The 27,405-nt window shown below is 39.9% G+C and overlaps 1 protein-coding gene across 3 annotated transcripts in view; it reads right to left on the reverse strand.

Annotated features, from left to right (window-relative positions):
* Nucleotides 1-8,318: 8,318 nt before the first annotated feature.
* NR1D2 (nuclear receptor subfamily 1 group D member 2) overlaps nt 8,319-27,405 on the reverse strand; it is a 73,490-nt gene continuing 54,403 nt past the window's right edge. For all 3 annotated transcript variants that reach the window (XM_064378616.1, XM_064378617.1, XM_064378615.1), the window contains 4 exons: nt 25,709-26,337; nt 23,157-23,342; nt 19,686-19,896; nt 8,319-11,700 (listed from right to left, as the gene is read on the reverse strand). In XM_064378616.1, the coding sequence (XP_064234686.1) occupies nt 11,504-11,700; nt 19,686-19,896; nt 23,157-23,342; nt 25,709-26,337 (1,223 nt within the window). In that variant the 3' untranslated portion in view covers nt 8,319-11,503. The remainder of the gene's footprint in view (nt 11,701-19,685; nt 19,897-23,156; nt 23,343-25,708; nt 26,338-27,405) is intronic.

Here is a 27,405-nt window from a genome sequence, read left to right on the forward strand (position 1 = left end):
ATCACTTTGCTGTACAACCCATCTCCAGAATTCTTAAAAATTAAAATAATTGTACGTATTTGTGGGGTACGTGTGATGTTTTGATGCAGGCATATAATGTATGATCAAATCAGGGTAATTGGGGTACCCATCCCCTCAAGCATTTATCATTCCTTCTTTGTGTCAGGGACATTCCAGTTCCACTCTTAGTTTAGAATTATTTTCATCTTGCGGAAATGAAATTCTGAAATAACTCCCTGCTTTCGCCCTCCTCCCAAACCGTGATAACTATTTTTTGACTTTCTGTTTCTATCAATTTGACTACTTAAAGTATCTCACATAAGTAGCACCTTACAGTATTTGTGACTGGTTTATTTCACTTAGCATAACGTCTTCAAGGTGCATCCATGTTGGACCATGTGTCAGAATTTTTTTTTTGAGGTTCAGTAATATCACATTTTGTTTATTCATTCATCCTTCTATGAAAATCTGTTTTTTTCCACATTTTGGCTATTATGAATAAGGCTGCTATAAACATGAGTACAAATAACCTCTTTGAGACCCTGCTTTCAATTCTTTGGGGTGTATACCCAGAAGTGGAGTTGCTGAATCATATGGTGGTTCTGCTTTTAGTTTTTGAGGAACTGCCATACTGTTCTCCATAGTGGCTGCACTGACTTCCACCCCCAGCAGTGCACTGTGGTTCTAGTTTCTCCACATCCTCACCAGCACTTACTTTCTGTTGTTTTTTTTCCTTCTTCCTGATGATAGCCATCCTAATAAGTGTAAGATAGATCCTTGTGTTTTTTATGGAATTTGTGAGGCCACTAAACAAGCCTGAAATTGTTCTGCCTCCAGAAGTCTTGTGTAGGAAAAAAATAATAAGCATCCTTGTTACGGAACTCCATGTTTTTTAATTTTTATTTTTTTAAAGATAGGGTCTCACTCTATTGCCCAGGCTGGAGTGCAGTGTTTACAGTAGGTGCGTAGCTCATTGTACAGGCTCAAGCCAACAAACCCAGCTAATTCTGAAAAAAAAAAAAAAATTTTTTTTTTTTTTGAGACAGAATTTCGCTCTTGTTGCCCAGGCTGGAGTGCGATGGTGCAATCTCAGCTCACCCCAACCTCTGCCTCCTGGGTTCAAGTGATTCGCCTGCCTCAGCCTCCCAAGTAGCTGGGATTACAGGCATACACCACTAGACCCAGCAAATTTTGTATTTTTAGTAGAAACGGGGTTTTGTCATGTTGGTCAGGCCGGCCTCAAACTCCTGACTTCAGGTGATCTGCACGCGTCAGCCTCCCAAAGTACTGGGATTATATGCATGCCTCAGCCTCCCAAAGTACTGGGATTATAGGCATGAGCCACCACGCTTGGCTCTGAAAATTTTTTTTTTTTTTTTTTTTTTTTTTTTCAGACAGAGTTTTCACTCTTGTTACCCAGGCTGGAGTGCAATGGCGTGATCTCGGCTCACCGCAACCTCCGCCTCCTGGGTTCAGGCAATTCTCCTGCCTCAGCCTCCTGAGTAGCTGGGATTACAGGCATGTGCCACCATGCCCGGCTAATTTTTTTTTTTTTTTGTATTAGTAGAGACGGGGTTTCACCGTGTCGACTAGGATGGTCTCGATCTCTTGACCTCGTGATCCACCCGCCTCAGCCTCCCAAAGTGCTGGGATTACAGGCTTGAGCCACCGCGCCCAGCCGAAAATTTTTTTATAGAGATGAGTTGCCCAGGCTGGTCTTGAACCCCTAGCCTCAAGCAATCCTCCTACCTTGGCCTCCCAAAGAGCTGGGATTACAGGCATGAGAGACCATACCCTGTCTGAACTCCCTTTTAGATAGAGTTAAGCATCTTCTAACTGATGCACTGCTCCTTCGGCAAGACCAAAGACAGAAAGTATTCATTCTCTTCATGATTTACTTCTGTTTCTCATGCTTCCCATTATATACTACTTCTTGAACCCTTAGAACTTAGCACAGATTCTATACCAGGGTTAAGTCACAAAACAGTGCAACTGCAAATACAAAGAAGTATTCATAACAGCTTTATACATAATAACCAAACTGTCAACAATCCAGACATCCATTCAATAGGAGTATGGATAAACCATGATACATCTATACAATGGAATATGACTTACAGTAAAAAGGAAAAAACTGCCAATACATGAATGACATGGACGAACCTCAAAACATATGCTGGGTGAGGAAGCCTGACCCAGAAGAAAACGGTAGTCCAACTCCTGCTGCTATAACGAAACAGCACAGACTGGGTAATTTATAAAGAAAAGAGGTTTATTTAGTTCAAAAGGTTCTGGAGGCTAGAAAGTCCAAGATTGAGGGGCCGTATCTGGGAGGGCCTTCGTGCTGCATCCTAATAGAAGGGTGAGCAAGCACATGAAACAGAGAGAGGAAATCAGGCTAAACTCACCATTTATAGGAACCCAATCTCACTATAATGGCACTAATCCATTCACAGGGGCAGAGCCTTCATGGCCTAATCACCTCCTTTTTTACTTAACCTTTATTTTTTTGAGATGGAGTCTCACTCTGTCACTCAGGCTGGAGTGCAGTGGCAGAATCTCGGCTCACTGCAACCTCTGTCTCCCAAGTTCAAGTGATTCTCCTGCCTCAGCCTCCCCAGTAGCTGAGATTACAGGCAACCATCACCACACCCGGCTAATTTTTGTTTTAGTTGAGATGGGGTTTCACCATGTTGGCCAGGGTGGTCTCGAACACCTGACCTCAGGTGATCCGCCCACCTCAGCCTCCCAAAGTGCTGGAATTAAAAGCATGAGCCACCAAGCCCAGCCTAATCACCTCTTAAAGGCCCTACCTCTTAATACTATTACAATGGCAATCAAATTTCTACACAAATTGTACTGGAGAAAGTCAAGTCATAGCAAGTACATGCTGCAATGATTCCATTTATACAAAGTTTGAATACAGGCTATTCTCTTCTATGATGAAAAAGCAATTAGTATCTGTATAGGGCTTCACCTCAGAGGGTCTTTGAATACATTTCATTCAGTCTTACAACCACTGTAAGTATTTTATCCTTTTTACATGAGAGAAAAATATATTTAGGGGCTGTGGAAGATAACATTAAATTCCTCTTATGTATTGAATCTTTGACTAGGATCCAAAGCTTCTCCTTCACCTACTCCCAAACAATCCCATAAATGAGTATTAGCTCCACATATGTACAGATCAGAGCAAACTTACCAAAAACCACTCTGCCAAGAAGGAGACTCCAAGCCCAGTTAGGAATAGTGTTAAGAGGAGGCTCTGGAGCCCAAATGCCTGGGTTTGCAGCCCAGCCCTTATTTAGTAACTGTGTCACCTTGAATAAGTTCTTAAAACTCTCTGAGCCTTAGTTTCTGTATCTAGAAAGCAGAATTGCCTCTTGGGTTAAGATCAAATGAATTAACCTATGAAAATAGTGCTGCAGTGGTAAATGTTTAACAACCAGCTCTCTGGAAAGGAAAAATGTGCGTATGTCTTTATTATTAACTTTACTAAAAAGGCATACAGAGAAGAATTTATAAAATGTACAATACTATTCATTGTAAATTCCGTAAAACTAATTAATTCTCACAGAAAGCAAAGTACTTGATTTCTGCCTAAACAGCATCTGACCAACAAGCATAGTTCTGGCATAAATATAGATTGATATTTGAATGTATGTTAATCAGTAAAACAAAAACTATGTCAGGACTTCACATGTGTGACTTCTTTGCTGAATTTTCAAACACTAGGATATTTCTTCAGTTTTCCGTGCTGTCCACAATGTTAATCGCTACAGACATGACACACTTCTAAGATTAATCTGTATTATTAACATTTTCCCCATCACTTTCTCAAGTCTAGACAATCAACAAAGTAATAACTTAAATCCTGATTTTCATGGTACTTGCAGATTTCCATGGTACAAATAATCCCACCCTAGCCAATGCTGAGCTACCAAGGTGCCCTCACTAGCAAGAAAGAGATGTGCAGGTGCATGCCGTTATGAAGTGTTTCCACCACACAGATAAACAATTAAGGCATTTAACCTCAACACTGCAAATGACAGTTAAATCATTAGGAAGTAAATTTTGAGCATTATCTTTTAAAAATAGAATTCATTTCATAGAAAGCTTAATTTCATTGGTAATAATGGGTGAACCTATAACAACTGGCTCCCTAAATTCCTGGAAACAAGAATCAGACCTCAGGAGCCCTCACAAGCCAGCTCCAGCATACAAGGTCTACAACAGCAGTGCCTGGCAATTATCCTTCAAAATACAGGGATTGGTAGCCATTGTGCTCCACGTGCGTAAAACTCCCCTAACACTATCTGAAGTAGTTGCCCAGCATTTCATGGAACCTCATTTTGCATTGGAATTTTTTTTAAATCCTAACACATGGATATTCAATAAATGTGTGCAATTAGTACGGGAGTAGGCTGGGCACGGTGGCTTACAGCTGTAATCCCAGCACTTTGGGAGGCCAAGGTGGGCCTCCCACTTGAGGCCAGGAGTTCAAGACCAGCCTGGCCAACAAGGTGAAACCCTGTCTCTACTAAAAATACAAAAATTAGCTGGGTGCAGTGGCGTGCGTCGTAATCCCAGCTACTCAGGAGGCTGAGACAGGAGAACCGCCTGAACTCAGGAGGCAGAGATTTTGGTGAGCTGAGATTGTGCCACTGCACTCTAGCCTGGGCGACAGAGCGAGACTCCATCTCAAAAAATAATAATAATAATAATAAATGACTAAACTATTAGTACATTCATTGAAAATCTGGTCAGATAAAACAGCTTAGGAAAACAGCAGCCACTGTAGGGAACAAAAAGTTGATCAAGAGCATGAAAGTAGGTGCTTTCCACTTTGGAAATGACCCTAACTGCATTTCACTGCAAAACTCAAACAGAAAATTAAACAGCTATTGCAGGGGGAGAAAACAGATGAGCATCTATAAGCAAAGCAACAAAATAATAGGGGGAAAACTGCTGGAGTTAAGGTGTTCAGAGCAAAATAAGACAACAGAAAAGAAAAGAATACAGAACTGACCTCAGAGACTTTCGAAGATCATATTATATTTGACTCTGCAGACTCCAGTAGCAAAAATAGGGGGAAACATTTTAGGAACATCATATTCACCTGTGGATTTTGTTTTTGAGTCATTTTAAAAACACTGATCCCACCCCTGTGAGTAACTTGCATTAAAAAGTATGGGATATGCTAACTTTGAGAGCATGTTTACATTCTGGGGAATGTGCCCCATATGAAAGCAATTAGAGAGATTCTGAGCTTCCTCCAAGACCTACCTTTGGGCCTCCTACACCTACGGCATTCAGTGTCGTTCTAAGTGGATTTTTGTATTCCTAGTGTCAAAAATCACCCCACAGCAACCAACTCTTAAATAGTGAAAACTCGGATGTGGCTACTAACACACATGCCACCGCTGTTTCTAAGCTGCTATATAGACAGAGAATTTTAAAAATCAAACAACAAATTTTAACACGGGCCCAGTCTAGTGTAAAAACCCAGATCCGTGAAGGGGTTATCCTGTATTCACAGGCAGCATTTCTCAATTTCAGAAAGAATTTAATCCATTTTGTTTCCCATCAACCACACATTTACTTGGAGCTCACCTATTAAACTATGCAAAGAAGGTCACAAAATAAAATGCTAATTTGTGCAATAATCCACTGAATTCGATCAATATCCTGATCAACACCCAAAGTGAGTATAAGGTTAACAAGGCTTTTTCTCCTAAAAGCTCTCTTTCCCAGAAGTCCCAACAAGTGCTGAGTACATTTAAAAAAGAAAAAAAGGTCAAAAGGGTTACTTAGGGGAGAAAGTTTGATGAAAATGGCATCCCATTAAACCTTTCCTTAAAGGATTCACAATGCACACTGCCTCACTGGAGAACAGGACTGACATGGAGACGTCTCAATAACCTTGTTTAACCCAGCATTTCCAAATTTATTTGATCAAGGAGCCCATTTTTCCCACCTAACATCAATTAATATCCACAGAAACATAGTGGATATTTATGGCAGAAGCTGCTCCAGACGGCTCATGGCTACATCACACCAGCTGCAGCAGGAGGTACCTCCAGGGCTGCATGCTCCATAAAGCTGGTGGGAGGCCCACCCTCCTGGGTGCAGCTGTAGCCGCCCTAACATCCCTGCACTGTTATTTTTGTTTTGGGGGGGGGGGTTTTGAGGCAGAGTCTCCCTCTGTTGCCCAGACTGGAGTGTGGTGGTGCGATCTCGGCTCACTGTAGCCTCAGCCTCTGCGGCTCAATCACCCTGCAATCTTGGGGGCACGAGGAAGGCCCCACCCCCACCCCCACCTTCACAGGCTCAGAAGTGCCTGCTCCCGCTATCAGCACCCATTCCAACCTTGGAGCAAAGTTCGGGCTGAGCCTGCAGGTCTTGAACAGCAGCAAGAGACAGTCTCTGGGTGGAAGGAGGTTGGTCCTCAGTAAGGTCCGACGTTCAGGCCACAGAGGGCCTCGCTGGGGACTGAACTGCCAGCCCTGTGGACCCAGAGTGGGAACTTGTGGTGCCTTTTCCAGGCCCGCCCATAGCCGCCATGGACCAATCAGCACGCACTTCCTCCTCTCTGAGGCCAATAAAATCCCTGGGCTCAATCAGCCTGGGCAGAGGTAGGGATGAGCAGCTGCAGAGAGGACCTACCCACTCCAGAGCCTCCTCTCTGCTGAAAGGATGGTGAAACAAAGGGATGACCAGCTGTAGAGATGAACTACCTTCTCTCCTGAGAGCTGCGGAGAGGACGGGACAACCTGCCTGCAGAGAGGAGCCAGCCACTCTAGGGCCTCCCTTTTGCTGAGAGCTACAGAGACAGTAAGACAACCTGCCTGCAGCAAGGGGCTCCCCACTCCAGGGTCTCCTCTCTGCTAGGCCTAAACATTCATTGAGACACCCTGGCTGTGAAAAGGAGCTGCCCACTGTGGGTGCCCTCTGAGCTATTCTAGCGCTCAACAAAGCTCCTCATCTTACCCTCCACTTGTCTGCATACCCTCATTCATCCTGGTTGCAGGAAAAGAACTTGGGACCCACTGAATGGCAAAGCTAAAAGTTGTAACACAAACAGGATTGAAACATGCCCCTTGTTCACCACATTGTGGGAGAGAAAAGCTGCAGCCCTTCAGGGACCCCCACACCTGGAAGCTCCCCAAGCCAAGGCTGATTCCCTCTTTGGGGACCTGTGGCTCCTGGCATCTTCAGGCTCCCAGGCACCACTGCATTCCCTGGCGCCAGCTTGGAAAGCTGCTTATGGTGCACCTGGTCCAGCTGCAGCCTCCCAGAGAGCCAGCGCCTGTGCCGGCACCTCGAGTTACCCACCGGGTGTCTGCACAGTAGCTGGATGCCACACTCACTTACATACCTATTACTGGTCCATAGCTGACTCAGTCTCCCTTGGAGGCATTGGATCCAAGCCAGTAGTGTGAGTTGTCTGCCAGGCCAAGTGAGTGGAACAAGCTCAGTGGGCCCGAGCAAAACTCAGGCAAAGGTGCCACCAGCCACAGGTTTCTGGCTACAAAAGCGACACCCCAAGATCGTGTAACAGTATTACTGCAGACAATGCAGATTTAAGTAGCTATCTTAATTCTGCCAGCATGGGTACAACTGACAGGAGAGGGAAAAGGGGCTAGTAGTCTTGCTGAGGTGGCCGACCCCATTCATGGCCAAGGGTGATTCTTGGTGGTATCGATTAACCCATTCCTCTCTTACAACTCCTTCCTAGAAAAACTACCTTATTAGACACAATGAACCATTATTCGTTGGCATTATAAAAAATAGCAACAGTCAGCTGAGCACGTGGGCTCACGCCTGTAATCCCAGCACTTTGAGAGGCCGAGGCAGGCGGATCACCTGAGGTCGGGAGTTCAAGACCAGCCTGACCAACATGGAGAAACCCCGTCTCTACTAAAAATACAAAATTAGCTGGGCATGGTGGCACGTGCCTATAAGTCCCAGCTACTCGAGAGACTGAGGCAGAAGAATCACCTGAACCCAGGAGGCAGAGGTTGCAGTGAGCTAAAACCATGCCACTGCACTCCACTTTAGCCTGGGCAATAAGAGCGAAACTCCATCTTAAATACATACATACAATGGCAACAGTCCTTGCCAGAATCGCTAAACTCCAAAATCTTCTTTTTAAGCCGTCTATGTGTGTGTGTGTGTGACACACACATACATTTATTTCCCCATGCTGAATCAGAGGTTTACATATAAGATCCTGCTATGTGCTCAGGGAAAAGATAACTTGTAGTGGGTTATAGTTTTACAAAAAAGGCAAGGTAGATTAGACACCAAATACCACACTTGGTTAGAAATATTTATTATCCCCTCCCCCCACATATAGATTACTTCTCAGAAACATGAAGATATTATCAATGTCCTCATCAATTACAGCTTGTAGAAAATAAACAACTCATATCCCATCAACAATGTATTTCTACCATTTTTTTTAACAATAGCCATTTCATTTTTCCATGTTAGTTCCAGAGTAGCTTCAAGTTTTATCTTTTGGATCGAATCAAGTCAATCTTTACTTATAGGTAACGGTTTCCTGACAGATCCCCTCCCCCCAACCCCTAAAAAAATTCTATATCCTAAGTGATAAACTCTTCTTGTACATTCAGCAAACTTTATATTGGAAAAGAAAAAGAATAATTGAGATAGGTATTTACTCTCGTGCACAGTAATAAATCTAGCTGAGCTGCTACACCTTGCTTTGCAATGATGTTTATGTAAAATAAATCATCTCTTATCAAGTTACAATGGTAATTTCTTGAAATGTAGATATGAAAGCTATACACTTAATCCACTGAAATTTCCTTCCAATTTTTTAATCTGTAATTAAACCATCACCATAAGAACAAGCTTCATCTCAAGATGTTCCCCCCTTTCCCCTCAGCTATTTCTAACAACTTGAATCCTCTCTCAGATCATGTAAAGAGATACATTAAAAGCACAGGAAAAAAAATGTTTTAGCTTGCTGACATAATGCCCTTAAGTTTGCTGACATAATGCCCACATTTTAACTTTAAAATGTAAAATCAAAGTTAAAGCATCACTTAATTCATACAGTACATTATCAATCAACAGTGTCCCACCAACTCAGAAGTTTCCTAAATTGGCTGCCTTCTCTACATTTAGTAAGTTTATAACCAATGACTCAATCAAAGAATGTGCTTGTAATAGGCTGCTGGTTTAATTTTAGAATCAGAAGTTTCATATTGGGCTACTTTCAAATATAGAAATGCTATGAGTGACATCTGAACTATTAATTTTGTTTCCCATTACCTATAGGAAGTATTCAAATAAAATTTTACAAGACAAAATGCAAATCTATATACCTATACAGAGATGTATATATGTATATATTGAACCTAACTAAAGTTTTATAAGCAATACTAACATAGTTCTGGTTACACATTCCTAAAGACTTAATTGTTTTAAAGATACATATTATAAAGAGGCTTATGCAAAAGGCAAAAATTAAGAATCAACATGATCTTTGAGGTTTTCAATATTACTTCAAAAAGCTGTTTCTATCCCCCATAGAAGAAAACTATGCATTTATCTTAGGAAAAAAAAATTATAAAAAGATAATGCTATCATGTAAAGATTCACAAAAACTATACTGTATATCCCATAAGAGTTATACCTACTTAAGGTAAATCACAATTATGGTTTATATTGTATTACAGACATCACCATCCCCTTTCCTCTTTAATAATGAGAGGGTTTAACTTTTTTTAAACTTACTTAACTAGTGCCACAGTAAATCAAGTCCCAGTAGCAACAAGTTAAACAAGATTACAAAATAAGGCATTCTGCTCACACGTCATGAAAGTAACAGGCTTAGTACAGTAAAGCGGGCTCTTATAATTTTTGTAATTTTATATAATCCAAACATTATATAGAAGGCAATCTTTAGCAAAAAAAAATCCAATTAATTGCTATTTTCCAGGGAAACAGAAAAACATACATAAAATCCTCAACTTTGGCTATTTCTCCTACTATCATAAACAGATGCTGATCTTATCTACTTAATAAAGTCCACTATTAGAAACGTGGATAAAATGTCTTCGACTATACCATTTCTAAGCCTGTAGGTCACACACTAGATGATTTTTCAAATTATAAATTAAATCTAATGACAAAATCCCTGTAGTGTTCAGGAAAAAAAAAAAAAAGGGGACTCAGAACATACACACACGCACATACACACACATGCCATCATATTAAACAGTTTCTTTAAACATTAATCAATTCTTCAGAAAGAACAAAAATTCTTTAACATCAAGCTGCAGCATGTGTATAAGGGACAGCAATGCAACCTTTTTCAGTACAAGGTAAGAATATTAATCAACTTTTAAACTAGTACTCTGAACCAAAGGTTTTGCCAAAGATGAACTCTAAAATAAATGTTTTTTCTGTTGTCGAAATTTGGACTCAATTGCCTGTTGCACTTTTACATTAAGTGTTGCTTAAATAAACAAAAATAGAGCATAAATTCAATATTCTACTGTCTAAACATTTTAAAGCAATGGTTATGCCATCATCAACAGGTAAAATGCACCTAATTTTGGGTCTTTTGACACCTCTTGTTTTAAGTTTACTGTATGATAAAGTTCTTCACAGTTTAAAATATTGTGAAGAAATATATTTAACTATATTCACATACATATTATGTACATGTACTATGTATTTGTTGTACCCATAAACTTTGAATATGTGTGTATCAGTAGGATACCCCACACATATGCAGGAACCCTGAATAATATGGTTGGTGGACTGTGAAATGATTTCCCAGAAAGGCTTAGAAATAAGAAAAGAATATTATTGTGAATAATTATAATAACAAAAATTTTACCTTATTTACATAGTGCCTATCTCCCAAGAGGTAAATATGCTTTACAGACATTTTTTAGTAACTCTGTGAGGTGGGGCATTGGGGACACTACCAATTCTCATTTTCCACAAGCAAGTAAACTGCCCAGGACCACACACTTTAACAGTGGTAGAGTAAAAATACAGACATGGAGATCTCTTAAATCCCAAAGTCTCCAATTACCAGATCAAATAGTCTTGTGGTAGTAATAAGATTTCCATTGTTCAACGGAACTCCTACCACAAGGATTAATTTCTAAGTCCTCATACACTTTTGATTGTGCGCTGTATTTATACCACAGGGAGATCAAAATGGTTTTTGGTTTTGGCAGATGAAAAAGTCTAACATTCAGTGTGATTATACTTCAGTGTAACTTCTCCAGTTTAAGTGCGACACAGCTGATTGGTCTATCAGGGAGATGCGGTCAACGTCTAATCATGGCTGAAGAGTTCTCAATCCAAACAGCTACTGCATGATTACAGAGATAGCCTACAATCTTTTATTGTCTTAAAGGTCTTTTCTATCTCCATATATGGTATACACATATAAATAAGCATTTTAGCACAAAATGTACAGTTACCATCAGTTCATGTTTAAACAAAGGCCTTAAGGGTGAACTTTAAAGGCCAAGAGCTCCTCAGAGTGCATGTTGTTTAAAGATCGAAGATCTGGCAACTTTAGAAGTAGTTTTGTAAAAATAGAGGCCTCATTTGGATGGTTTTTCATTATTAAGGTCCTTAGTGCACGAATGAGGGTTTCCTGCAAAGCCTCCACAGAGTTGACGTTTTCTATTCCAGATCGATCTAAGAGAGATCAGGAATAGGGAAATATGAAAGAGAGGATAAGTTATTAACATTAAATATAAATATAATTCTTGCTTATCAATGTCACTAATGAATTTAAAACAAGGTTTTATACATTTGAATAAAGGCAAAAGTTAATTGACAAATTTCTCAAAATCTCAATGACAAATCATTAGCTAGTTACTATATTATAAAGCATATAAATCACATAAAACATTTGATAAATCATAATTCTTTGCTGCTTAAGAATTTTTATTCACAAAAACACAGAGGTTCTGACTTTTTAAGAGTAGATGTCATCTGATTTCAATTGCTTCTAATTAGCAAAATAAAGTAAAGTAGTATGTATTTTCAATACATATGTATATTGTATATCATCATGTGTGGTAGGCAGCCCCTAAAATGGCCTCCAATGATCCCCTCATCCTGGTATTCACACCTTTGTGCAATCTCCTCCTCTTAAGTGGGCCTCTACTTACATGACACACAGCCCTGTCCACGGCTTAACTACAACCTCCTAAGAAACCCTGAGTCAGAGGCACGTATCATATCCTATCCCTCATATCATTATCTTAACCCTCAAAAACTGTGAGATTAAACAAATGTTTGCATTTGTAAGGCACGGAATTTTGGGACAATTTGTTATGCAGTAATAGGTAGCTAATACACTATGCAACTTTACTGCTATGTTAATCCCGCATTCACTTTCATTTAGCATGTTGTGTTTATTAAATTTGTCATACTAAGTATGTTAATAAACCAGTCATTTGGCATAAACCTGTAATAAAGTATCTTAAAATAAGGCAAACCTATGTAGATTACCCACAGACTTTTTCATCAGCAAGGGGTTTTTTTTCTACCTTTACAACAGTAGGCAGGAATACACAAAAATATTCAATGCCCAAGATGGGAGGTTCTAACTTCTACAAGGGAGCAAAACTTCTGGCCATTCAAATCCTTTCATTTTTTTTTTTTACAAGGATATTGAGGAGGTCTTCTATTACAAGCAGCAGCTGAAAAAGGTCGTTTGCAACGCAAACACTTAGAACAAGGGGGGAAATAGGGGAGGGACAGTGGCGGGGTGGGGGTAGTTGGGGAGAGATAGCATGGGGAGAAATGCCAGATATAGGTGATGGGGAGGAAGGCAGCAAATCACACTACCATGTGTGTACCTATGCAACAATCTTGCATGTTCTTCACATATACCCCAAAACCTAAAATGCAATAAAAAAAAAAAATTTAATAGTAAAGGGTAAAAAAAATGTTTAACTCTAAATGCAGAAAAATGATAAAAATATGTTTATCTTATATTTAACAAAATTTAAATTATTACTACTATGTGCCAATTGTTTCTGGAAAAAAACAAGGCCAGGCATGATAGCTCACACCTGGAATTCCAGCACTTTGGGAGGCCAAGGCAGGAAGACTGCTTGAGCTTAGGAGTTCGAGACTAGCCTGGGCAACATAGTGAGAATTTTTCTCTACAAAACAGATGTTTTTTTAATTAAATGGGCATGGCGGCACATGCCTGCAGTCCCGGCTTACTTGGGTGACTGAAGTGGGAAGATCACTTAAACCCAAGTCAAGGCTGCAGTGATCCATGACCATTCCACTGCACTCTAGCCTGGGTGACAGAGCGAGACCCTGTCTCAAAAAATAGAAAGAATGTTGGGGCAGGGTGTGATGGCTCACACCTGTAATCCCAGCACTTTGGGAGGCCAAGGAAGGTAGATCACCTGAGGTCAGGAGTTCCAGACCAGGCTGGCCAACAAGGCGAAACCCCATGTCTACTAAAAATACAAAAACAAAAAGTCTTGCACTTAATGAAATCATTTGCCAAATATTTATTAAATATATGTGCTGGTTACTGCTCTAAGGTGCTTGGAAATCAGCAGTGAACAAAACTAGAATTTCTTTAAGGAGCTTACATTCTGACAGAAGAAAATAGTCATGTGCCATATAACAACGTTTCAGTCAATGGTAGACCACATATGAAAGGATGGTCCCATAAAATTATAGTGTTGCTGAAAAATTCCTATCACCTAGTGACGTTGTAGCTGTTGTTGCAACATCAAAGCACAACACATAACTAACACGTCTGTAGTGATGCTGGGGTAAGCAAACCTACTGCACTGCCAGTCATTTAATAGTCTAAGCACATACAACTGGGTACAGTACCTAACGGTAATAGTAAACAACTACATTACTGGTTTAAGTATTTACTATACTATACTTTCTATCATTATTTTACAGTATAGTCCTTCTACTTTATTATTTTTTTTTGAGAACTCCTGACCCCAAGCGATCCACCCTCCTGGGCCTCCCAAAGTGTTAGGATTACAGGTGTTGGCCACCTCACCTGGCCCTTCTACTTAAAAAAAAAAAAAAAAAAAAGTTAACTGTAAAGCAGTCTCAGGTGGGTCCTTTGGGAGGTATTCCTGAAGAATGCATTGTTTTCACAGAAATATAGAAGGTGACAGATGACAGCTCCATGCACGTTACTGCTCCTGAAGACCTCCCAGTAGAACAAAACATGGAGAGGGAGGACAGTGATATTGATGCTGAGCCTGTGTAGGCCTAAGCTAATGTGTATGTCTGTCAGTTTTTAACAATAAAGTTTAAGTTAAAAAAAAATTTTTTTAATAGAAAAAACATATAGAATAAGGATATAAACTATTTTTGTATAGCTGTACAATGTGTGTGTGTCTGTGTTAAGCTAAGTGTTATCACAAGACTCAAAAAGCTTTTAAAAATTTAAGTTTATAAAGCAAAACAGAGTGAGCTAAGGTTAATTTATTATTGAAGAAATGAATTTTTAAAATAAATTTAGTGTACCCTAAGTGTTCAGTGTTGACAAGGCTACAGTTGTTTAAGGCAATGTCTTAGGCCCTCACGTCTGCTCACCATTCACTTACTCATTCACCCAGAGAAACTTCCAGTCCTGTAAGCTGCATTCACAGCAACTGCCCTATATAAGCATAAAAGTTTTTATCTTTCATACCTATTGTTACTTATCTTTTCTTTGCTTAGATATGTTTAGATACACAAATACTTAGCATTGTGTTACAAACTGCCTATAGTACTTAGCACAGTAACATGGTGTACAGGTTTGTAGCCTAGTAACAATATAGGCTTCACCATAAAACCTAGGTGTGTAGTAGGATATACCATCTAGGTTCATGTAAGTACACTCGATGATGTTCACACAACGACAAAATTGCCTAACAACGCATTTCTCAGAACATATTTATGTCATTAAGCAACGCATGACTCTGGTTTCAATAATATGATTAATAATTTGTAATACCGAAAACTGAGAAAGAATGACAGTAATCCCCACAAACACAATAATCTAGATGGGCAAAGAAAGAAACAATTGGTAAGTGGGGAAGGTATCTGAGTGGGAACCAGTATTATTAATAGTTGGTTGGACAGGTGTAGGAAGTGACACAAAAACTTAAAAAAATTTTTTAAGTCATTGGTCTTTCAGTGGCTATTTTGTGTCTAAATGACCTATGCTTTGTTGTACAACTCAGAACTTCAGAGAAATGGATGCCTATACCTAAAAACATAGATTGTAATACATTTTTCTAAAGTCTCAATTTCTAAAACCACGGTTTTTAAGATTTCAATGCCAAAAACCTATGTACAAATCTAGTTGGAACCTATGTACAAATTCTGGAAACTATAATGTTAAGAGTACAAATATTGAAGTGGAAATTCATCTTCTAAATGGTATACTAAATGCTATACTAGTACTGCAGAGTTTAATTTATGATACATCTATCTTCTATTTCCTTAGCTGGTTCTTCACTGCACTCCCAAGCTTGTACTCCTTACCAAATATTCTATTTATTTTCATTTCCTACAGGATGAAAGTCAAAAACCTTCTACAAAAATCTCTACGAAGGCCGGGCGCGGTGGCACACGCCTGTAAATGCCAGCACTTTGGGAGGCCGAGGTGGGTGGATTACCTGAGGTCAGGAGTTCGAGACCAGTCTGACCAACATGGTGAAACCCCGTCTCAAAAAAAAAAAAAAGAAAGAAAAAAAATCTCTATGAAGACAACTGAAATCTGTATGTAAATAAGCCTTGACCTCACAACTAGATGTCAGTCCTTAATCTTCAACTGGAAGTTAATTGCTGTCACTTTAAACAACCTGAAAGAAACTTACCTTCTAGGTATAATTCCCTTTCCATTATTTCAGGATTCTTCCAATCTCACAGGCAAACATCGTGTTTGAGATTTTTCTCCCCCTTAGCAGCTAGAGCTATTCTGTTAACAAGCAGTAAAGGAAAGGCTTTGAAGCCAGACTAATGAGAGTTCAAATACTTGCTTAATTAAAAATGGACGTTGGGTAAATTACTTAACCCCTCCGTTCCTCAAATCCCTTGTCTGTATAACTGAGAACTAGCTCACAGGGATCTGCTATGAGGATAAGATTATATAATGAGATACAGAAATCAACAAGCATTTCTTCTGACAACCCAAAAACAACAAGAGGTTCTCTCTGAACTATCCAAAAGAAATTATGTATAAGGTCAAAAAATGTGAGTATATTAAAATTACAAATAAAACCATTAAAGTAAATTAAAATAAAACCTAAAAAATTGAGAGGGAAAAGTAAGGATTCTTTTATTTATAAATTATACTATATAAAAAGAGGTATAGGCTGGGTGTGGCAGCTCACACCTGTAATCCCAACACTTTGGGAGGGAGAGGGGGGTTGATCACCTGAGGTCAAGAGTTCAAGACCAGCCTGACCAACAATGGCAAAACCCCATCTCTACTAAAAGTACAAAAATTAGCTGGGCATGATGGCAGGCACCTGTAATCCCAGCTACTTGGGAGGCGGAGGTTGCAGTGAGCTGAGATCACTCCACTGCAATCCAGCCTAGAAGAAAGAGTAAGACTCCATCTCAAAAAGAAAAAAAAGAGTAATGGAGATGTAAGCATTGTATTCAGAGTTGGATGGTCAACAACCAGAAAATTAAAAAGAAGGATGTTAAGAAATCTAGTTTTCTGAGGAATAAGGCCGGGAGCAGAAGAAAGCAGCAGAGACTTTTCATTTTAAACTGTTCTGTAGCTTTTGAATTTTATTTTCCTGCCTAGATACTGCTTTAAAAACAGCTAGTAATTTTTAAGTGGCAAAGATTAAAATTTGACATGAAACTTCATATATGTGTACTTGTATATGTTCATACAGTGATATAACAAAAATGAGAATGTACTGTATTCTTTTACAATCAGTTCTTCCCACTTAATATTTCAATTTTTAAAATATATCCTACCATAAATCAAAAGGTAAATGAATAGATGGATAGATAAATGAATAAAGACTCCCAATGTTAATAGTGATCTTTTCCGGTAGTGATATTATAACCTTTTTTTTCCATCTTAATATTTTCTACATTTTCAAAAAACCCATATTAAACTTATAATCAGGAAAAAAAAAGGCTTTTTCAAAAACAGATTAAATCAAACTAAAAATCATGTTCCTAGAGAAAATATAAATGAAATACCAAGGTTCCTGGCATAGAGCATTTGCCTTCACCCCTTTGCCGTCATTTCTTTCTCTGAACTACCTCTGGGATGTTGGCCCTTCCACTTCATCTCCCCTGCCCTCATTTAATTTAGGAGAGTTCACCCCACTGCCTCATACCTAATGTCATTTCAAAAGCTCCTCAACCTGACTCTCTATCACTAATGACTTACCTGTCTAATCCACCCACCACAATAAAAATATCGAATTACTGTTAAACATCACTTTGTTCAACCGGATCACTCCCCTACTTAAGAAGGCACACAGACTTTCTTCTGCTCTATATTTTGGTTAAAACCTCTCTGCTTAGTTCTCATAGCTGTTAGTCCGTAACCTGGTGCTCCCCAACTCTGAAGGCTTTTGTCCCCCCCTTCCTCCTGAAGTACACTTCAGGCTTTGGCCACCTGACCTTCCCTGGCCCTATCTTGTACTCTCCCATGCTTTTCCATCTTTTCCTCATTGGGAAAGCCTAATAATTCAACCTTCCAATTCCAGCTCCACTTCTATCTTTCCCCAGAGCCTTCCAAGATGATTTCATCTTCCTTTCTGTAACTCCAACTGACCTCAGTCAGAACTACACAGTTTAGTAATGTAAAGCACTTTGTGTAGTTCCCATCTCCCCAAATAGAATGAAAACACTTAGCAAGCTTGTGCCTTAAAGCTTTTTGTCTATCTCCCCCTGAGCATCTAACAGGTAAGGCATATTCATGAGATAATTTAACAAGAATTATCTTTTGTTTCAAAATAATCAATTTATTAATCTAATGTCAACTCAACAATACTAATTACTTATCAAAAGATTCTGTAAATGATAGATAAAATGCAAGCAGCTCTGTAAGTTAGCAATAAAACAGGTATCCTTTATGACATATTCCTTTCATGCTACTCCCATATCATAAATGCATTTTTTTTTCCCTTGAAACGGAGTCTTGCTCTGTCACTAGGCTGGAGTGCAGTGGCGCAATCTCAGCTCACTGCAACCTCTGCCTCCTGGGTTCAAGCGATTCTTCCGCCTCAGCTTCCTAAAAGAGTAGTTGGGATGGGGTTATAGGCGCGTGCCGCCAGGCCTGGCAAATTTTTGTATTTTTAGTAGAGACGGGATTTCACCATGTTGGCCAGGATGGTCTCGATCTCTTGACCTTGTAATCCACCCACCTCAGCCTCCCAAAGTGCTGAGATTACAGGTGTGATATAAATGCATTTTTAGTTATCCAGGTAGAGCTAGTCAGAAAAGGTAGCCAAATTATGCTTCCAAACAGCATGTGTCTTTATTTGTTCCACTGAGGTATAGGTCATTAACATTATACAAAGAACTTGTAGGCCAGGCGTGGTGGCTCACGCTTTTAATCCCAGCACTTTGGGAGGCTGAGGCGGATGGATCACTTGAGGTCAGAAGTTCAAGACCAGCCTGACCAACATGGTGAAACCCTGTCTCTATTTAAAAAAAAAAAAAAAAAAAGAACTTGTTTTCTTTAAAGAGCTACTAATTTATAGTTTAGCCACATCATCGGAGGCCATATCTTATAACTCTCACAATGCCTCAGTGCCCTTTACACAGTAGGAAGCAAATGGGAAACAAAGTCATAACCAAATGCTAAAAAAATCCTAACAAATGTTATAAAATGATATCTAAAAACAGCTGGCACTTATTTAGATGTCCCCAGGAAAGTGTCTCAATTTCCAATTTGTTACTGGGAGTAACAATCTCTGCCTTAATAGATACTGTCTGAATTAAAACACTTTAGATCAGAAATAACTAAATGTGAGATGGCAGGGAAATTGGGAAACATCATAAATGACTCATAGAAACATTAAAAACTCAAAAATCTTGCTCACCCAGTCAAACAGTGACTGAGTAGCTCTTCCATACCAGACACCACACTGGGTTCACAGGGTACAACCCCTTCCTTTGACAGGATGAGGAAAGACTCCAAGACCCGAAAGAGTAAAGTTACTTTTCACCCAAGTTACACAACAAATTCAATGGCAGAGCTGGACTAAAGCTTATAACTAATTCATATTTCTCTGCAACAAACCATACTAATACCTCGATACTTTTGATGTTTTCAAGTAAGCCACATTTTATTTGAATAAAAAATGAAAGTCATATTAGAACTACCTACCCAGAGATACACAATGTTCTAAAAAATCCATGAAATAAAGATTTAGACTCACAAAAATAACTATGAACAAAAAGCTAAAGACTAACAGAGGTAAATGCAAGGCCCAGATGTAAGCATTATTTTATTCCTGTAGCACTTTGACATGTACTGTCGTAACGAAAAAATTAGTTACACAAAAATAGCAGGATCATACAATTTAGCATCTTCCTTAAGGCCTTATTCCCTTTATGTAACTTTCTGGAACCTAGTTAACTGCCACTTTCTCCCCAGTTGATCACTATACGCTAGGTGTGGCACAATTCTGAATCAGCTTGCTTACCTGCAGATACCAGCACAACAGCTGTAAACAAACTCATCTCTTCATCACTAAGCTGGAGGGCATTCAGCTTCTCACTAAATTCAAACATAGAGTTTAGCAGATCCCCTGCTCCCATTGAGTGTAAATCATCCACACTATATTTCTTTCCACTTAAAAAGGTGACAGTACGTTCCTTTGCATCAAATAATGATGCAAACCGTACCATTAAAACCTGGAAAAAGAAAAAGACTTAAATGTATTTGGAGAAGTTTACCAGCAATACTAAAAAATAACTTAGTATTCAAGTTAGTTACGAAACATCCACATATAAAAAAAAGCTATAAAAGAAAAATAGGGTTTATTTCTACCCAAAACCACTTTATTTCATTCATTCACTCATTCATTCATTTATTTTATTTATTTATTTTTAAGACGGAGTTTTCTTCTTGTTGCGTAGGCTTGAATGCAGTGGCACAATCTTGGCTCACTGCAACCTCTGCCTCCTGGGTTCAAGCGATTCTTTCGCCTCAGCCTCCCGACGAGCTTGGATTACAGGTGCGCACCACTATGCCCAGCTAAGTTTTCTTTTTAGTAGAGATGAGGTTTCACCATGTTGGCCGGGCTGGTCTCAAACTCCTGACCTCAGGTGATCCACCCACCTCAGCCTCCCAAAGTGCTGGAATTACAGGCATGAGCCACTGTGCCCAGCCTATTTATTTATTGAGACAGTGTCTTGCTCTGTTGCCCACGCTGCAGTACAGTGGTGCTATCACATCTTACTGCAACCTCAACCTCCCAGGCTCAAGTGATCCTTCCCACCCCAGCCTCCTGAATAGCTGGGAATACAGATGCATACCACCACACCCAGCTAATTTTTGTAATTTTTGTAGGGAAAGGATTTCACATGTTGCCCAGGCTGGTCTCAAACTCCTGGACTCAAGTGATCCACCTGCCTCGGCCTCCCAAATTGCTTGGATTACAAACATGAGCCACCGCACCCAGTCCTGCAACCACTTTCTTACGACAAATTCTCTACCAAAGCCATAAATACTCCAAGAAGAACATAAAAAAAAATTCTAGCCACCAATAGCAAAATACTTGAGTCCTGTGATACTCTGACACTCTATTAAAGATCCTGAAATACAAATATAAAATTAGAGCAAGAAATAATGCCAGTAAGTTTAAAACTGGGCCCTGGATAAAGGCATTAAAAAACTCTTTAGGCTGCCAAGTATACCACATGGCCTCTATGCCTCAAGTAAAAAGAGCAAAATTCCAATGCAGCAGTACTTCAAAACATCAAATGCAGCCAGGGCAAAGGAAGCAGATGAAGTCTAACTGAACTGCTTCAAGAAACCATAACCCAAAGAGACTATCCACAAAGAAAACTATCACAGTAAGTGTTCTAAGCAGCGTGTAATAATTGACATCCAAGTTAAATCAGTTAATAATTGTATTACTTAATTATCTTACTCCTTCCATTATACTAAATCCAGGGAGAATAAGAGAAAATATAGCCCTGGCTCACTTCTATCGATCAAAGGTTCAAAGATTTGGCCCATCAAACATGAACTTCCTCTCACCATCCCAATCTCAGTTATCCTTAATTAGGTCCCAAGGCGCTTCACACCTCAGCATCAAATGGGAAGCCCTGGGGCAGACAGAAAGTGAAAGACACCTAACTAAGGACCAGGAGAGGCACTTCTCTAAGGTATACAGTAGAGACTACCCCAAGCCCAGGCAGGACACAATGTTGTAAGAGAAGCTGGAGCAGCCAAAGATCCTGAAGCAACGAGGATCTGAGGTGGCACATAAGAAATACCTGATATATCCCCAAAATATTCTACAGTCCCTCAAAAAAACAAAAACCACATTCTATTTGCCCTTCTTATTCTGTATCAAATATAGTAAATGCTAGGCTAGGCTCTCAGAAGGTGTCTAACACTGCAGAAACTTGTTAAGTCCACATCTGAAAGCAATACCAGAACTTAGGAGTTCATATGCTAGAGATACAGAATACCTATATTTCAAATCCTAAATAATAAAAACTAAATATAAAATCCTAAATAATTCTGGATTTACCAAGTCTCTTCCCAAAATCCTGAGATGATTATTATTTTGTTGACAGATTCAAACTCTGGACTATAAATACTGACTTAGGAAAGAATGAAAACAGCCAGGCACAGTGGCAAACACCTGTAATCCCAGCACTTTAGGAGGCCGAGGCAGGCAGATCACAAGGTCAGGAGATCGAGACCATCCTGGCTAACACAGTGAAACCCCATCTCTACTAAAAATACAAAAAGTTAGCCAGGTGTGGTGGCATACACCTGTAGTCCCAGCTACTCGGGAGGCTAAGGTAGGAGAATGGTTTGAACCCAGGAGGCGGAGGATACAGTGAGCCAAGATCGTGCCTGAGCAACAGAGTTAGACTCTGTCTCTAAAAAAAATAAATAAATAAAAGAGGCCGGGCGCAGTGGCTCACGCCTATGATCCCAGCACTTTGGGAGGCCGAGATGGGTGGATCACAAGGTCAAGAGATCGAGACCATCCTGGTCAACATGGTGAAACCCCGTCTCTACTAAAAATACAAAAATTAGCTGGGCATGGTGGCGCACACCTGTAGTCCCAGCTACTCAGAAGGCTGAGGCAGGAGAACTGCTTGAACCCAGGAGGTGGAGGTTGCGGTGAGCCGAGATCGCGCCATTGCACTCCAGCCTGGGTAACAAGAGCGAAACTCCATCTCAAAAAAAAAAAAAGGAAAGAAAAAAGGAATGAAAACATCTGCCAGGCACAGTGGCTCACACCTGTAACCCCAGCACTTTAGGAAGCCAAGGTGGGTAGACTGCTTTGAGCTCAGGAGTTTGAGACCAGCCTGAGCAACATAGCAAAACTGTTTTTTTTTTTTTTGAGACGGAGTTTCACTCTTGTTACCCAGGCTGGAGTGCAATGGCGCGATCTCAGCTCACCGCAACCTCCACCTCCTTCAAGCAATTCTCCTGCCTCGGCCTCCTGAGTAGTTGGGACTACAGGCATGCGCCACCATGCCCAGCTAATTTCCGTATCTTTTTAGTAGAGACGGGGTTTCACCTTGTTGACCAGGATGGTCACGATCTTTTGACCTCGTGATCCACCCGCCTCGGCCTCCCAAAGTGCTGGGATCATAGGCGTGAGCCACCGTGCCCGGCCTGCTGGATTATAGGCATGAGCCACCGCGCCCGGCCTGCAAAACTCTGTTTCTACAAAAAAAATTATCCAGGCATGGTAGTTCACACCTGTAGTCCCAGTTACTCAGGAGGCTGAAGCTGGAAAATGCTTGAGCCCAGGAAGTGGAGGTTGCAGTGAGCCGTGATTGCACCACTGCACTCCAGCCGGGGTGACAGAGCAAGATGTCTCAAAAAAAAAAAAAAGGCAAAAAAAAAATTAAAACATTCATGAAAATAAAATACTACATGCTCTTCCTGCATCAATATTAGGATAAATAAAACCTACCTCAAAAGTGCCAGCCTTTAAGAGGTTGACCTGGTCATGCTGAGAGAGATCTCTGAAACCAGGAATACGCTTTGCAAATTCCACCACTTCTTTCACTGCTGGAGTGAAGCTCATTGAAAACTCTTCCCAGATTTCATGCCCCGATTTATGAGGATCCACATACGGAGACTTACTCATTGGACAAACCTAGTATACACAAAACAGAAACACTCTTAAATACTAACAGGTGGTAAAGAAATGTCAAAAGCAGCATCTCAATGATCAGAAACCCCAAAATAAATTTAACCCCCAAAACACAAGTAAAATCTACTGAGATATTAGTACTTTATTCATTTGCTGCCCACCACACTGTAGAAAGCCTCTGGGCAATCTAATATAAATAGTAATTTTTTTATCATAAAACACATAGCCTAAGCAAAAACACCATCTATAACAAGATATTTCAAACACCTGTTGCAGTTTTCAGAGTTTATTTTGTAACACTGCTGCCACCTTATGCTAGTATATGGTGTTTTATGATTTTTCAAACAAATTCACAAAAATTTGTTTGATTCCCAACCTGTTATTCATGGCAGATTATAATTTCCATTTCTTAGGTGGGAAAATGAGATTCTGAGAGGTTCAGTGATTTGTCCCACACAGCTAGAAGTCACAGGCCTAGACCCAAATTCACAGTTAGTTAATATTTCAAAACTCCCTTATTTCTAAATAGGCAGAATTACAATGTTGTAATTTCCAAGAGGAAAACATAGCGAGGTGCCTCATTTTGTTAAAAAGGTCACTGCCTGGCTGGGCAAGGAGACTCACGCCTGTAATCCCAAGACTTTGGGAGGCCGAGGCAGGTGGATCATGAGGTCAGGAGTTTGAGACCAGCCTGGTCAAGAGGTTGAAACCCCGTCTCTAATAATAATAAAAAAATTAGATGGGAGTGGTGGCGGCACCTGTAGTCCCAGCTACTCAAGAGGCTGAGGCTGAAGAATCGCTTGAACCCAGGAGGCAGGGGTTGCAGTGAGCTGAGATCACACTACCACACTCCAGCCTGGGCGACAGAGCAAGAACCCGTCTCAAAAAAAAAAAAAAAAAAAAAACCACCTCACTGCCCATTTATCTCAAAAACAACAATACAGATGCACCTTCTAAATGAGGATTGAGTGAGGGAAAACAGGAAGCCAAGAAGTTATAAAAACACCAAAAAGATGATGAAACACCCTCCGTATGTTCTGTTAGTAAAATCAGCCTTTAAATTTTCACGGAATCCTAGCTACTTAGCCCCCCACCCAAAAAAAAAAAACTAAAAAGAAAAAGCAAAATAAATTTTCACTAAATCCATACAAAATCTAGGAATTGGGATGATCATAAAACCATGGAGAATATCATGAAATGAGAACCTAAATGCCTACAGATTTTACCTTCATTAAAGCAGCCACTTGGCCAGATGTGGTGGCTCATGCCTATAATCCCAGCACTTTGGGAGGCCGAGGCAGGCGAATCACTTGAAAGCCAGGAGTTCAAGACCAGACTGGCCAACATGGCGAAAACCATCTCTACTGAAAATACAAAAATTAGCCACGCATGGTGGCGCACACCTGTAATCCAACTACATGGCAGGCTGAGGCACGAGAATTGCTCGAACCCGAGAGACGGAGGTTGCAATGAGCTGAGGTCGTGCCACTGCACTCCCAGCCTGGGCAACACAGCATGACTGTCTCAAAAAAAAAAAAAAAAAAAGGCAACTACTTAGCCTAACAAAAGGTTCACAGAATCAAATACTTGAAAGTGACAACAAAAAATGTAATGAAGACTAAAGTAGAGTCAACTATTTTGAAAATGAAAAAGACTTTAATTACCTGTCAGTAGAAAATACCAAGCACTATCAACCTCAGGGTTTAAACTGGAAATGGTGTAGTACTGTTTTTGATGAAATTTTGGCTGAATATGAACACTGTACTTTGATGTAGAATGTCGTATTTGATGGAAAAACTTTAATGGTATGACCAACATTAATTCATCTCATAAGATGAAGTCTAAGAAAATCCTTAGAAACTAGCCTATGAAATTAACATACTCCTGAATTTATCAAACCATAAAACATCTATGTTCTATATCCAAAGACCTTTTTGCATAATAATGGTTAAAAAAATATCTTTCTATAGAAATCAAAGAATTTCTAACTATGGCAAGTGAAAAGTTCAGCCCTTTGAGGAAATCCCAAAGCTAGTAAGGTACTAATTTAATCAGAATGCTAACATTTTCAAAGGGATTTCCAAGAATTAAAGGACAAATTCTGCATGAATCATATTTTACATAAAATCCTAATCCCAATCACAGTATCAATCAAATCACATGCTTGTACCTAGCTGGGTATGAAATTAGGCCACTCATCAAATGATGCTGATTAAAATTATTTGACCTAAAATACTGCACAAAATCAATTCTATGGATTTCTTGGGTTTTCTGACACCATCCCCTCAAGTTAGCATATCTCCCAAATAAAAGAAAACTTTCAAAGCTTTCCCTGATACAGCATGAGCAAAAAGTTGATTTCACTATACCAGATGCATTCTCCCTCCAGTGTTGCACAGGTAACTATTCTTGTTCTCATTCTGAGAAAATCCATCTATCGGAACTCTATCACATACTCTTTGAGTATAAGCATTGGAGAAGTTCATACAATGTCCATTTGCAATACAAATGGCATGTCCATTTGGGTAATGCATTATGTTCCTCCCTTTGAACTGTCCGTTGAGATGCTGCTGGCTCTCACTACAGGGAAAATGGCTGCTAAGCCCATTGCCACAATGGTCACGATTTAAATTATATTGCTCCATGTTCTTGGGAATCCGTTCTCCTCTCTGGGGCTGCATGCTCTCTGCTGAGTTTTCTCGCTGCTCTTGATTATACATAAAGGTATCCTTGTGAGCTCTGGTAACCATGCCAATCACTTCTTCCTTTGCAAAATCAGAAGAGGGAGGAGAAGAGCTTTTGATGTTTTCTTGCTCCAGCTGGGGCTTGGGTCGTAGCTGTTCCTGGGATGGTAAGGCTGTCTGTTCATGATGTTCTACCAATGTGTCATTTTGCAAGTGACCACTGAACTGGCTGTTCATCATGGTCTTCATCGCACTTTGCATTTCAATTAGCATCCTCTGTTTTTCACGCTTAGGAATACGACCAAACCGAACAGCTATTGAAGAAAAAGATATTTAACATCTATAGTCTAAGTAAGACCTGTTTTGTATAAAAGAATAACACAAAATTATCCAACAGCTATGACCTCTAGTCATATAAGTAAAGAATGAGTCTACATGTCTCTGGTCCACATTCTTCTAAACTTGCTGGTCTTGATGCACCAAAGGAAGTAGGAGAGGGAGAGAAAATTTTACATTTTCCCCCACAACAAAGTTAAACAAATGTATCTCCTAGGTATTTCATGAGCAAAATCTAGGAAAAGAAATAGGAAATTCAGACGGGTGCAGTGGCTCATGCCTGTAATTCCAGCACTCTGGGAAGCCGAGGCAGGTGGATCAACTGAGGTCAGGTGTTGAGGCCAACATAGTGAAATCCTATCTCTACTAAAACTACAAAAATTAGCCAGGCACGGTGGTGGGTGCCTGTAGTCCCAGCTACACAGGAGAACTGCCTGTACCCGGGAGGTGGAGGATGCAGTGAGGTGAGACGGTACCAAAGCACTTCAACTCAGGTGACAGAGCAAGACTCCATCTCAAAAAGGGGAGGGGGGCGGGAAGGGAGGGGAGATTAGCTAATGAAAAGTAGTTTGAAGCAGACCAGTATTACTACCTGCTCCTTACTAACAAAGCGGAGGACTGTTTTCAAGAAGGCATGTGAGATTCAGCTACACACATCCTTTACCATTAATAGATGGCAGGTACAATCATTCCCTGAACATCTGGCCCTTGCCAATTCATTTTTGTAATCTTACTCTCAAGATCTAACTATTAAATTATCTGCTGTCTTATTTTCCAGCCTCTTTAAAAAAAAAAAAAAAAATTCCACAATCAGTAGAAATGCACTTACTGAAAAATAAACTTGGTAGATTTTAATTAAAATCAAGGAAATAAGTAAAAATGAGGTAAGTCTTCCTCTATTATTTTAGAAGCTGGTCTTAGAAGGTGTCCTGTCTCCAATAATCCTATCCGTGAAAGAAAGAAAAGCTTTTTTCTATTCTAGTATTTATACAGAGATAATAAAAATTCAATATACTTGCCCAGAAAGCTTTATTAATCTAATCATA

This window comes from Aotus nancymaae, unplaced genomic scaffold (genome assembly GCF_030222135.1).
Source record: "Aotus nancymaae isolate 86718 unplaced genomic scaffold, 86718_ANA_hifiasm-v0.15.2.pri h1tg000019l, whole genome shotgun sequence".
Taxonomy (NCBI): Eukaryota; Metazoa; Chordata; class Mammalia; order Primates; family Aotidae; genus Aotus; species Aotus nancymaae.